Raw genomic sequence first — 13,312 nt, 5'->3', positions numbered from 1 at the left:
AATATTTAATATTCAAGTGCTTTAAATATTCATGAAATTTGAGTGTGTTGTTTGGTGTTGTGGAAATGAATGGGGCAATTTCCGACAACATGCACACAAGAACCACCATTCTCAGATTATCGAGTGTAGGTTTAAGTTTTCATCATATGACCATTCAAAAGAACAAAATGATTAAAGCAAAAAGCCTTAACATTTTGTTCTATTGAATTGGGATTCAAATTCTCATTGTCATCATGGAATGTGTGTGAACTTGTGCATTCATACGAAACGCACACCATTCACAAACAACAAACATCATCACTCATTTTTTAAATTTAAATACGGTATTTAAATATGGTAACATGTAATATTTAATTGACCTGGTAAATTAAACAAGGAACATGCTGATGATTACTCATCATTTATATTTCCTGGAGGAACTCATGTTTAAGGAAGTTCTCTAACAAGTTAATTTTCAATAGAGTTAATATGTGACATGTCAACATCGACAGCCATAGCAGTTCCAATGAGGGCATTCTTTAAATTCAATGGATTAGAATTGATGACATCCATACCAATTTTTCTTGCAAGACCAGCAATTCCAAGTCCCTTCAAAATATCGTTTTGGCTTTCAACTTCAAATATTCCCTTAATAGCATCAAGACCATCTAGATAGAGCTCATTTCTTCGATATTGAATTTGTTCATATTCTGTCTTGAGAATTGAATAATCTCCAATCACCGAGCCTGATTTAACACTCTTTTGAATTGCCTTAACAAGTTGAATGACATCCACAAATCCCATATTCACTCCCTGACCAGCCATTGGATGACAACAATGAGCAGCATCTCCAACGAGCGCAATTCCAGGTTGCACATACTCTTTGCAATTTAGTCTTTGAAGAGGGAAGCTACCAGCAGGGAAATATTGAACTATTTCTGATTTTTCTGTCAAGATTCGAGGAACAATTCTCAATTTGCTGAAAATTGAATTCATCTCTTCGAGTACCTTTTGTTGATTTCCTGACTTGTAAGCAGCCTCTAATGCAATTGCCCGAGAAGGGTCAGTGGACCAAATAATATTCTTTACATTGTTTTGCTTGGTTGGAAGCATACCGATGGGTCCATCCGCAAGGAATTGTTGATAGCAATATGTATTCTTGCCTGTACATGGAACGCTATCTGTATCTACGTAAACGTTCGTGACAAACGCGCGTTGCTTGTACTTGACAGAGTAAAAGGGAAAGTTACAGAATTGTCTCACAAATGAGGTAGCACCATCTGCAGCAATCAACAAATCACATGTAATTTCTTCGTTCAATTTCTCATTTCCTTCGGTAGTGGTTTGAATGATCAATTTTTTGGTGTTTGGGTTTTGACCATCTGAAATTGCTTTCAATTCGGATCGATCAAAGAGTGAAATTGAGTCGAGCTTTTTGGAGGCTTCCATCAAGCTGAAAACAACATCATTGTTATCGACAATAGATCCAATAACATCATCCTTTCGCTCCGAAACAACATTTGAAAATCCAACTCCTCTCTTAACAAGTCCATCATTAATGGATTGTCCAACTTTAAATACTTGATTTCCAATGGATGATAAAGATTTCAAAATTACATTATCACTTGTATTGGCAGTCTTTGAAAATGGAGAGTTCACTCCGAATTCATTTTCCTTTGGATCTAAATTCAAGAAATTTCCATCTTGATCCCAAACCTTCATACCATAATATTTGGTCATGGGAATTTCCTTGTTTTTATCCTGAATTTTCTCCAATAATTTCATTGAAGTACCAGTAAGAGCACTAGTTCTAATACCAACTGAATTTCCCGTTCCGAAAATATTATTATTTGTAGAAACAGCAGGATTGATCATGGCAATCTTTAATTGATTAGTGTATCTGGCTTTTGCTAGTGTATTGGCAAGGGCATTTCCAATCATGCCTCCACCAACAATGCAAATGTTGAAATGTGTTTGTTTGGACATTTTTTTGTGTATTATTAAATATAAAGTATTATGGACCGTCAAAATCAAGATCCTCTTGTTTCTGTTGAAAAGTAATCGCCAATGTCTCTTCATGCTCATGAGCAATGTTTCTTTTCCTTCATTAAAAGATTGAAAGTCGAATGTCTTTTTAACAATATTTCATAAAGCAAAAAAAATCAGTGGATGCCAAAGATCTCTTCCTTCCGTAGATCCACACGATCCACAAACGTATGATTGCTTCTTCATACATTGTGAGATACCATACGCCTAGGTTGGAATTATTCTTTCAATCATTTTTGGAATGCTGAGCTAGCTAGGGTGGTACTCCATATTAAGCAAAAAAATGGAACCACAATCTCTATTCCAACAACAACAACAAGTACACCACTGGATTGGAACAGTGATGAGGGATTATAATGATATGTTTTATCATCACAGGTATTCGGCCCAAGAACATTCAGTTGCAAGTCAAATGATGAATGGGTTCTATCATCCCAAATGGAACCATCATGTAATATTCTCAACACAACAAAATTCTTCAAATAATGATCCAGGAAATACCAATTCTACTCTTTCTGTTTCAACAGTGATGGATCACTTCCCACCATGGCTTTCTTTGGTTACTCTCTTGATTATTTTCATCTTTTTTGTTATTTGTTGCATTCAAACATGTGTGTTGCATCGAAGGAGAAAGAGCACTTCGGGATATTCTCAACTCTCTTCAGTGTTTAAATGGAAATATGTGACGAGATATGTTTTTTGTTGTTGCTATGATTCACAATCACAGGTAGCGTATTAAGCAATTTTGAAAATGAATTGTTGATACAATTTCTCAATGGGGGGCCATTCGAAATTCGTCTTAAATATGAAATGTGAAAATGACGATGAAAATGGAAATGCTGTCAAATCAAATGAATTCTTACTAATTATTCACATATGAATTTTCACAACACTCATAGGTTATTCCTTGGAATATTCCTCTTCAATTTTCATTTCAGTACTTGATTGCCTTTTTTGTGGGAACTCTTCATAGATTTTTCCTTCAATACTTTTTTGAATCAACCTACGAGTATACATGTTTTCATTTCTTGGATACTCTTGTAAACAAAATGAGAAGAACTTGCCCCTTAATTAATGTGGTTGATGTTTCAACATCTGTGGTGGTGAAATCCACATATTTACTCTTACTTGTTTTTTGGCTTGAGCTCACATTTAATGCTTCGTACTATTACAATCCCAAAATGTGTAAACGATTTGAAAGGGTCACTCGAAGAATTTATTGGGCATTTGTTGGATTATATTTCTTTGGAGCAAGCATTGGATTTTTGGCCTTCACGATTACACGTTCAAACATTTCCTATTTCTTGACATCGATTACTTTAATATTTGACATTTCCATTCCCATACTTTTCATTGTTTTTGGAGGTGTTTTAAGACGACTTGTGACACGTTCGACTGTTTCATTTCCTGTACTCATTCAAAAACATTTGAAACGAGTTTCCATTATTAGTATCATTTTAGGATGTTATTTATTACTACTTCCATTGGTGAGAATTGCTGTACTCGTTTTGAAGAATTTTGTTTATGCTTCCAATGGATACAATGCTGTCTCTTCCATTGTTGAAGTGACTGTTTCCATCTTATTCTTCTTCATTCCGAGTGTGGTGACATTTGCAATTGTGATTGCACCAACAAGCATTAGTTTTCTTCACAATGCCATTACAGATCGAAATGCAAGGGTTGTTGCTTACAAATCCAATTGGAAAGAATTTGAGAAGAAAGATGTCGACAACTCTCCATCCATGTTTCATCATCATGATGTTGAAGGCTATATTCAACCTTTGCAATCTGGAACCTCAAGTGTGTATCAAGAGATATCACTTGAGGATACTCAACCACCTCAACAACAGCAGTTGAAACATGGATATTGAACTCTTGTATCAAGCACTGCTATGTTTTCCTTTCAAAATTTAGAGGACAATCATTCATGAATGGCTGGAAAATGCACATTTTTCATCAACGAATGGAATGGAACAGTTTGTGTCACGTTTCGAGTCGAATGCAATTAGTGTATGAACATGTACAGCTTGTGTAGTTCCCACTTGATCTTTTTTCTGAACTCAATAGCCAAATATTGCTCGTTCTTCCTCAACTTTAAAAATTCAGGGATGGGTTTATTCGATGATAAACGTTGTTCGATGGTTTTATGTACATTATTTACAAGCCGAACGTAAGATACGTAGTGACTTCCTAGCAGGCACCCCGGAAGTAAAGGTGTTTAAACTGCTCACGATAACAGCAGCAACCCCTGGGATTCGAACGCTGGACCAGTTGGCTGCCATAGTTCCAGAAAAACCACTCGGCCATATGCGGGCAGCTTCCTCAACTTTAAAAATGTTCAAGCAGCGAGCACGAATCGTCACTCAAGAATAAAAAAATCAGTACGACTTGCAACCCCCGAAATTTTCCCAATAAGGACTCGCTCAAATTTAAAAAAATAATATTGTGCACTTATTTGTGTGTGTGTTGATTGGTTGGTGTTTTGGTCGCAACACTCACCCCGCAGTCACGACCTATTTAATTATCAACTTGTATAAAAAGAAGCCACATCCTTTTGAATTTTTGCATCTTGGACAGCACATTCTCTTCGAAGAATTCAATTCGGAACAAGGTTCTTCAATTAAATTTGTTGTTGTCTCTTAAAAACACCACACGAGAAATGAATAAGGAAAAGAGTTATGCTCACATCGTAGCCGGAGGAGTATCGGGAGTATTTGTCAGCATTGCTACACAACCTTTTGATGTCCTGAAAACAAATTTAATTGGAGCCCGAGAGAGGAATCCATTATTCACCAATGGAAAAATGCAAAACCAATTACAAGGAACCATTTCATTCATTTCGACCATTTACAAAACAGAAGTAAGTGTATATTTTCGTGAGAAGAGGAAAATGAACATTCCATGGAATAACATGTGAATGTGTAATGACACTTATTCAGGGTCTCCGTGGTCTTTGGAGAGGCCTAGTTCCAACTTCTTGGAGATATTTACCTGGTGGAGCCATGTATTTTGGTTCAATTCACTTTTTGAAACTAGGACCTTTAAACACTAAGAATAATGGGCTTCCACATCCTGTCAATGATTTTCTCATTGGAGCCATTTCTAAGAGCTGTGCAACAATTTCAACGATGCCTATTTTGGTTGTGAAAACTAGGTTTGAGAGTATTCAGGCTTGTGAAAGTATGAAATCGAGGAGTGTATCGAGTACCATAAAAGAAATTTACAACACTGGAGGAATACGAGGTTTATTTGCTGGTGTCACTCCAACATTACTACGAGATATCCCTTATTCAGGTATGTGATGCTTGTAACAAATTATTGTAACGGCAAAATTTGTGACTCTTAACATTCGAATGCAACGACATTTAATTTCCAAATATTTATAGGCCTCTTCTATTTATTCTATCGACAGAGTAATGATTTACTGAGTGTTGTGGTTGGACAAGATGCTACATCATCCTCGAATCAAATTGTTAGTGTCGCAGCAATTAGTTCGATATTTGCAGGAGCCAGTGCAACGTTAATCACTCACCCTTTTGACCTGATTCGAACTCGACTTCAATTACCCAACCAAGGAGGCTACTCTGGTTTCATGGATGCCTTGGTGACAATTCCAAAGGAAGAAGGCCTTAGAAGTTTGTTTTTGAGAGGAATTGTGCCAAAAATCATGAAAAGAGGATTGGGGCATGCAATTTCATGGTCATTATACGAATCCACTGTACTATTGACAACAAAATAACCAAATGCAATTGTCTCTTTACATTTGAATAATAACCATATTGTTGTCATCATTTACATTCAATTATTATCTGTCTTTCATTGCTAGAATTAAATTAATGATTATTATTATGTGAACACTTGATCCTCTCCTACTTTCTATGATGTAACAAATTAATATGAAGTCTCATATTCATAATAGGAATGTCTTTCATATGTGCTCGTTCCAAATCAATTTCGTTTCTCTGGTCCCTGTCTCTGTCATTCTCGTCGTCTGAAGAGGAGGACTCTCTCAACGAGGTTGACAACGGTAATTCTTCTGAAACAAGTTCGCTCTCATGAGGAGTATTGGGCAAATAAGAAGACTGGGGTGGATTTGAAGTCATTTTGTTTTGTTGCGCCTCCTGTCGTGTAGTCGACCAAAAAAGTTCTATTTCCTAATCGATCTATTAAGGAATCGCTTGTCTTTCCGGATACCTGTTCCTTAATCTGTCCTTGGTTCAAGGGGAGCTTTCCGACACCCAATACCACCACTACAAATAATTCCAATTAATTGTAGAAATGTTAGTGGTGGTGGTGTTTGAGAGAAACCTATTTTTGGTCTCGATTCCTTCAGCAAAAAAAATTTCATCATTTCTCTCTTGAAAAAGAGCCATTGACGTTCATTGAGAGATCATCATCATCCCCAACAACAACAATCGAATTCGGATCTAGTCTTGAATTGACTTTTTATTAAATTATTCATCAGTTTGCAAAAGGAAACATCCTCGTATTTTCTGCTCTTCCCAACAACACCACCACCACCACAACATGGAATTTAGATTACTCTCTCCGGAATTAAGCCTTTCATCACGTGCAGAAGATTATGAAGTGGATGAAGAGGAAAATTTGGAACTACCACCAAGTCCAATATTTCAACCAACAGAACAAGCCAAACAAATCTTTGGAGATTTCTCTACAATGGTATTTGATATGGTAGTGATCGGAGTGTATGGAGCTGGCAGCCAATTCGTTAAAGGTGCCTTTCTTGATCGAATGGATGAATTGAAATTGGTTCATGTAGCTTCAATCCGAACAGCACCACAAGAGGCTGAAACTGTAACATTTAAACGATCAAAGCAAGCTGCCACTGACAATATATATTATTATTCATCATCTTCGGAATTTGATGCTTTGAAAATTTTAATTGTAGACAGTGGAAACGTGATTGAACAAAAACACAACGCTCAATATTGTACTGTGAAAGAGACTCACCAAAATGCATATACCACTTATTTATACTCTAAATTAATTGTTGATCATATCAAAGCGAATAGATATGTTATTCTCGACAGTATTTTGGCAAGCTCATTTACTGCTGGGGACAAACGACAAGTGAGACCTCCACTTTTGAGATGCCTACGAACACAAGCGGACAAGAATTCACACAAACACACATTACTTTTACCTCCATATTTAGAGTCTCCTAACCTAATGACTGGATTGGCTACATCAATTTTGACCATGTTAGAGCATAGAAATTTGAACGGAATTTTGCTTTGCTCGTTAGAAGAAAATCATGCTTTGGAACAAGTAACCATGAAAGCATTCGAAAAGAGTGTTTTCTCCGGAATTTTAGTCAAACAAACGAGTGGTGACAAAGGGAACACAACCACACCTCTCTCTCCCCTCTCACCAAACTCTACCCTTAAATACAAGACATTGAGCTCGAGCACTGAGCATCATGCTTTTTATTTGTAATGGAGAATACCAATTCCACAAAACAGACAATTTCTACATTGTCGAATTCGAAATAAATCAAAGCTTTTTGATCCAAGACAAACAACAGCACTTTCATTGTTATAAATTGAGCAAAGTTTTGGAATTTGAATCTTATAAAGAGCAGATGATGATACCTTAAGTTTATTCATATATTGGGGTGTATTCGTTAATTCTGTGTTTTTGTCCTTGGTGGATACATTCAGAAATCCACAATAAGTTATTAATTTCTTGTTCTCTCAATTTAACAAATGAGTAGAATGCACCATAGTGGAATTGTTGTTCAAATGCTGTCTTGTTCAATTCAACAGCCTTCTTCTTCAAAAGAGACTCCAAACTAGTTTGTTTGGAAACAGATTGCAATGTTTCATAAAAGAATGGATATGGTTTAAGAATTTCCAACATGGAATTATCATCATCACACTCGGCCAATTTGTCTTGAACATCTAAAAGTTGACCAAAGTTTGGATACAATTTCTTTCTTTCGTCCTTTGGCAATTTGTTTGCCGAATCTTCCTTGACTGCATAGGATTGTCTGGTAATGGTCAACACGGCACGATCTGCCTCAAACTCCAAAATTTCGCTCATGACTTCAGCAGTAGTTCCACCGAGTGATTGAACAAAGTCATAGAATGATTCCAAATAATTCTTTTGAAGCAATCCACGCAAATAATCAGTAGAATATTCATCAAAATCACGGGTCTCGGTCTTTGTGAAGAACTTGCCAATTGGGCTATCGATCAATACCAACTCGTACATATCCTCAACAGATGTTGCTGCAGTAATGGCGCTAAGAGATTCGAACAATCCCAATGGATGACACTTGTACAAGATATCAAGAGCACCCTTTCCGTTTCTCACAGCAAATACCAACTTCAAAACATTGAGAATCATATAATCATAAGTGATATAATCAAGGAATGTGGAGAGAGGTTCAACAGCTTGAAAACGGAGCTCGTTAAACTCTTTGACAAGTCTCTCAGTGGCTTTCTCAACAATAATGGTGGAAGAAAGAGTGGCCTCGTTTTGAAGGAAATTGCCATAGTCAGTACCCGTCAAGTGAAGTTTAATATCTAAAGAGCGAGAGAGTTGCAATTACAATCGTGTTTCGCCAAACAAACCACACAATAGGAGCAAGTATATTGATATCAAAAAGAGTGTTGTTGAATTGATGTTGTGTTGGTAAATAAAAGAGGGTATAAATATCGGGTTGTTGTTGTTGTTGGAAAAAGGAGCCAAATAAAAATCCAAATTTCGCATCAATGGATCATCATCATCATCAAAACAAGTTTTTGTTGTAGTAGCAACAAGAACATCATACATCCACACATAGTCCATTCCGTGAAAGGTAGGGCAACAATAATTTCAACAAGAGAGTTTAACCCACAACACGTAACGAACAACAAGCGATACTTACCCTCCAAAGTATCACATTGAATCAAGTTATTGTAATCATAGGAACGGAGCAAACCGTCTCTGAAGCCTTGAACCACAGCCTCTAAAAAGCCATCATCAATGTTGAAAGAAATCATTTTTTTGTTGTTGGAGTTTAAATTTTTTTTCAAAATCAACAAATTTAAAATGTTTTATGCAATTCGTCCATATTTGGTCGTTGGATTTTTTGTTTCATAAAAACATTCAGAGAAGAATGATGAACACTAGAATATGTAACTCTTTGATGTTTTTGAACTAAAACCTAGTGGTAATTTATTGAGAAATTTATGTACATTTGGGAAAGGAGTATATGTGGTGGTTAAATGACATTGATTCATCTTACTTTCGGAAAGTCTTGTTTCTCATTTCCAAAGTATTATGAGAGGGTCGTGAAGAGAAGTACTGGTTGTTCATGACTTCCAATGCATTACGATGATCACCACCATATTGATTCATCACGCGATAATTGAATTGTTTTCGTTGTCTTGTTCCTCCGACAATATTATCCGTTGAAATTTCGGAAGAGTAATTGTTGTATCCCTTATTGCTTCTTGTGCAGACCATTTTGATTATGTTTTGTTGAATTGAACGATTAGCTCTTTTCTTTGTTGATTTCGTTCTTCATTCATTTTCATTGTGATGAATTTATTTTTGAATGTCCTTCCAGTTTTGTTGAGAATTTCCAGCATTTTCTGTATTCCACAAAAAAATGGATGACAGCAAGCCCAGTAAATACCTTCATGAATTGTTCCGAAAATCATCAACAAAACAAAACAACTAAAGTAACAGCAATATACGTTTAAACTAACAACGACATCATGGTCTCTAGAACATCATCAAACGACAATTCTTCTTCCAACAACATCACTGATGAGAAAATTCCAACAAAAACCGAATGGGTCCGATCTCAGCCCATTGATATTACCAAACGATTACCTAATTTTGATATTGATACATGCAATGTGATGAGTGGAACCCGACGAAGAAAGAATTTGGATTATCATGTCTCAAATTTAACTGGAATGCAAGTTACTGTGAAACGATCCTCAAACAATACTTTTGAAAAGAGATCATCCACGCCCTCTTCGAAAATCACAAAATCAAGAAAGATGAACAAATGAACGTATCACTACAAACTAACAGGAGTGTCGTATCGCTTCCATCACAATCTCTCTGTCTTTCTTTAGTTCTTCATTCGCATTTTGTAATGCACAGCCTTTCTTTTTAACTAAAGACATTACAAATTCACGATTGTCTTTCCATTCATTTGGTAAAAAATACAGGAATGGGTTTATTGAAAAATAAACAAATTATAGGTACTCAACTGTCCGACGATAGTGTGTCTAATGGGTGTGTAGGTGTGAGGTGTAGATGTTGTTGGAGTTGAGTAGAGGGGCGAGTAATACCAAGGCCCCCAATTTGTTTGCAATTAAAAATGACTGATTTTGATAATGTGTAATCTAATCCAATAGCCTTTCTGACAAAATTAGCAACCATAATATCTGCTTTGTCTAGAGAATTCTTATTGATTCCATTGAAACTACAGGCATATCTAGGCAAAGATATGATTTTGGACATTAATGTAGTGGTGATGCTGTTGAGATATAGATTAGAAGTTTTAGCTGATGCCAGTTGATTCGAGATTTTGTTGATTGGATTATCAGAGGACCAAGAAAAATCATTCTTAAAGGTACATATACCCCCAAGATATTCAATAGAAGAAGATGTGGCAATTATATCCTGTCCAATAGTGACTAGGGCCTTAGATAGTTTGGCTTTGGCTGTAATAGCTAAGAGTTTGCATTTCTTGGGAGCTAAAGCGAGTCCTATTTTCTTTAATTCACGGCCGAGGCTTTTTAGAAAGGAATTCATTTCGATCTTAGTATTAGCTATCAATAAAATATCATCGGCATATAATAATAAAAGGATGGTAATATTAAATATTTGAACTCCTTTAAGCTTTTCTTGTATGTTAGTTGAGGAGTTAATATAAAGATTAAACCATGCCGGGCTTGAAGGATCGCCTTGCGGAACTCCAACATTCGCATCGAAAGGGGAGGATAGAAATCCGTTGAGAATGCTGATAAATCTTTTATGGATTACTGATCCATAAGCATTTTTGATATCCAGAGCCATAGAAGAAAATAGACGATAGATCACGGATAATACAACTATAGGTCTAAAGTCTGATAATTTTGTAGGCATGTTGATTTTGGGTAATGGGAGTAGAATACCGATACCCAATTCTTCAGGAACCATTTCACTGTCAATTGTGTGATTGATATATTTTGCAAGTATTTGGAGCGAATTGTTGTCTAGAATTTTCAACAATGGCACCGAAATGTTATCATAGCCAGCCATAGAATTTTTTGTCTTAGAAATAACTTTATCCAACTCTTTGGCAGTGATATGATGGAATTTCCATTGGGCTACAGTATTGTTTTTCTTGATTTCCGGGAGAGTTTTAGTCACTTCTTGTTCTGTATTAAACATGGCTGAAAAATGATCTACAATTGTCGAGTTATGGTTACTTTGGACTACATTGAGTATAGAAGAACTGACTAGTTCTTTTCTGAAGGCATAGGAATACGGTTGTTTAGAATTAAGATTGTTAATTCTATTCACAAAGACCCGTTTACGGTCAGCCAATAAAGATCCAATAAGCTTGTTGAGTGAGGTTTTAGCTTCCTCTAATTTACCCTTGACATTGTTGAGGCTAAAATTATTGTTCAAAAATTGGCTGGTGATAGTAGAAACATGTTTACGCTTATAGAGATATTGTTTCAAATCGAAAATAAAAGTCTGAAATTGTCTGACATTACGATTATCAGTGATCAATGAGGGCTTGTTTGTGCTAAGAGAACCATATTTCTTCACAATTTTAGCAAGGGTATTTTGGGCTTCTAAAAGAGTGTCAGGGGTTTCCTTAGCAAAATCGTTATTAATTTCCTTCATCTTGGATTGTAAAATTTTAGGATGGATAATATATTTGTTGAACTGTTCTGGGAAGTCTAAAATGGGATTACTGGGGAAGGAGATAGTTAAAAGTTTGTGAGAATAAGCAGTAGGAACATCTTCTACACCAGAATAGTCATTGTGGGAAGTAATAATATGGTCCGGGCGAGAAAATCCATGAGAGTATTTGTTGCGTTGAGAAAACGAAGGTGTGTTTGGAATGGGAACAACATCAAAGAGTTTCAATTTGTCACATTGGTCAATTAATAGTCGTTCATGGGCGGCATAAGATACCTTACTGAATGTTTTAGTATTGGCATTCAAATCTCCCAATATGACAATACGTTCACCATGAAAGACCGCTGTTTGAGCAGAAATGTTGATAATATTGAGAGCCTTATTCATGAATTCTAGTTTGTTTTTGTTAGCCGGGCCATACCAATTGAAAATGCGAGCCACACCTAGGTATTTATGTTCCAAAATGACTTCTGATAATCTGCCTTGAATATGTTCGACGAATTGGAGCACCTTAATAAAAGGTGACGGTCTGATAATAGTAGCAATTCCTGCTCCATTATCACCTTCAGTGGCGTTGGAATTGTAAACTAAGTAGCCACGAAAGAAGGACCTTAAGTACCATATATTCCAATAGTCTTTCGTACTGGATTTTAAATGAGTTTCCTGGATATTAAGGACATCCAGTTCATATTTGCGGGCTAAGGTAAGTAATTGAGATTGTTTTACCCAGCCAACTCCTCCAAAATTAGCAGTACCTAAATTGAAGGAGTTTCTTTTAGAATGAGGGGCCATTAAAGGGAATGTCGGCCCTTCTTATGCCCACTTTAACCCTTGTTGCGAGTAGTAGTACCTAAGAGAGCGTTGACTTTTTGATTAATTTCTTCAACAGCTTTGTTGATCTTATTAAAGCCTTCCGTGACCTTTTTACCAGACCAGAAAGCCATTTCCTTTGTCAATTTTTGGAGAGTTGATGACATTTCAGATTCATTTGGTAAAAAATGTAAAATAGATCCATCATGTGTTGTTGCAACTTCAATTCATACCATCTGAGGTTGAGTATAATAGAGAACTTGTTATAGAAGCCGTGAAAATAAACTGGACTGTATTATATCTCCTTGACAGAGATCGATTTAGAGAAGGTAGAGAAGTCATATTGGAGGCGTTTAAACGAGACTATGAAGTACTTAATTTTTGAAGTGACTTGCTTGAAGATCGAGAATTTTTATTGGAAGCTGTCAAAATACATCCTATCGCCTTAGAGTTTGTAGATGAAGATTTGAAGGAAAGTTTCGAATTCTTGTCCGAGAGTGTATTGAGCGCAATGGTTTCGCCTTATATTTTTGCCCTGAAGAAATGAGAGAAGATACAGAATATATGGAAGAAGCAGTGAAACAAAATGGTTATG

General features: G+C 36.1%; 8 protein-coding genes across 8 annotated transcripts; 4 read left to right on the top strand and 4 right to left on the bottom strand.

Annotated features, from left to right (window-relative positions):
• Positions 1–447: 447 nt before the first annotated feature.
• Positions 448–1,965, bottom strand: FDP41_006175 (uncharacterized protein; the record flags this gene model as incomplete). The annotated part of the gene is made up of 1 exon (XM_044709781.1): positions 448–1,965. One exon carries the CDS (start codon positions 1,963–1,965, stop codon positions 448–450), a length of 1,518 nt encoding a protein of 505 aa, XP_044559414.1.
• A 343-nt stretch (positions 1,966–2,308) lies between these two features.
• On the top strand, positions 2,309–3,896 carry FDP41_006174 (uncharacterized protein; the record flags this gene model as incomplete). Its single annotated transcript, XM_044709780.1, has 2 exons — positions 2,309–2,752; positions 2,925–3,896. The coding sequence occupies 2 exons, from the start codon at positions 2,309–2,311 to the stop codon at positions 3,894–3,896; spliced, it is 1,416 nt and encodes a 471-aa protein (XP_044559413.1).
• Positions 3,897–4,684: 788 nt separating this feature from the next.
• On the top strand, positions 4,685–5,764 carry FDP41_006173 (uncharacterized protein; the record flags this gene model as incomplete). The annotated part of the gene is made up of 3 exons (XM_044709779.1): positions 4,685–4,885; positions 4,965–5,319; positions 5,412–5,764. 3 exons carry the CDS (start codon positions 4,685–4,687, stop codon positions 5,762–5,764), a joined length of 909 nt encoding a protein of 302 aa, XP_044559412.1.
• A 130-nt stretch (positions 5,765–5,894) lies between these two features.
• Positions 5,895–6,128, bottom strand: FDP41_006172 (uncharacterized protein; the record flags this gene model as incomplete). Its single annotated transcript, XM_044709778.1, has 1 exon — positions 5,895–6,128. The coding sequence occupies one exon, from the start codon at positions 6,126–6,128 to the stop codon at positions 5,895–5,897; it is 234 nt and encodes a 77-aa protein (XP_044559411.1).
• Positions 6,129–6,552: 424 nt separating this feature from the next.
• Positions 6,553–7,482, top strand: FDP41_006171 (uncharacterized protein; the record flags this gene model as incomplete). Its single annotated transcript, XM_044709777.1, has 1 exon — positions 6,553–7,482. The coding sequence occupies one exon, from the start codon at positions 6,553–6,555 to the stop codon at positions 7,480–7,482; it is 930 nt and encodes a 309-aa protein (XP_044559410.1).
• A 162-nt stretch (positions 7,483–7,644) lies between these two features.
• FDP41_006170 (uncharacterized protein) lies at positions 7,645–9,032 on the bottom strand (the record flags this gene model as incomplete). The annotated part of the gene is made up of 2 exons (XM_044709776.1): positions 7,645–8,573; positions 8,918–9,032. The coding sequence occupies 2 exons, from the start codon at positions 9,030–9,032 to the stop codon at positions 7,645–7,647; spliced, it is 1,044 nt and encodes a 347-aa protein (XP_044559409.1).
• Positions 9,033–9,752: 720 nt separating this feature from the next.
• Positions 9,753–10,055, top strand: FDP41_006169 (uncharacterized protein; the record flags this gene model as incomplete). The annotated part of the gene is made up of 1 exon (XM_044709774.1): positions 9,753–10,055. The coding sequence occupies one exon, from the start codon at positions 9,753–9,755 to the stop codon at positions 10,053–10,055; it is 303 nt and encodes a 100-aa protein (XP_044559408.1).
• Positions 10,056–10,254: 199 nt separating this feature from the next.
• FDP41_006168 (uncharacterized protein) lies at positions 10,255–12,699 on the bottom strand (the record flags this gene model as incomplete). Its single annotated transcript, XM_044709773.1, has 1 exon — positions 10,255–12,699. The coding sequence occupies one exon, from the start codon at positions 12,697–12,699 to the stop codon at positions 10,255–10,257; it is 2,445 nt and encodes an 814-aa protein (XP_044559407.1).
• Positions 12,700–13,312: the final 613 nt, after the last annotated feature.

This window comes from Naegleria fowleri (assembly GCF_008403515.1).
Source record: "Naegleria fowleri strain ATCC 30894 chromosome Unknown tig51, whole genome shotgun sequence".
NCBI classification, from domain to species: Eukaryota; Heterolobosea; class Eutetramitea; order Acrasida; family Naegleriidae; genus Naegleria; species Naegleria fowleri.
Note: the sequence above shows the minus strand (reverse complement) of the source record. Positions and strands in the feature narration are given on the sequence as shown.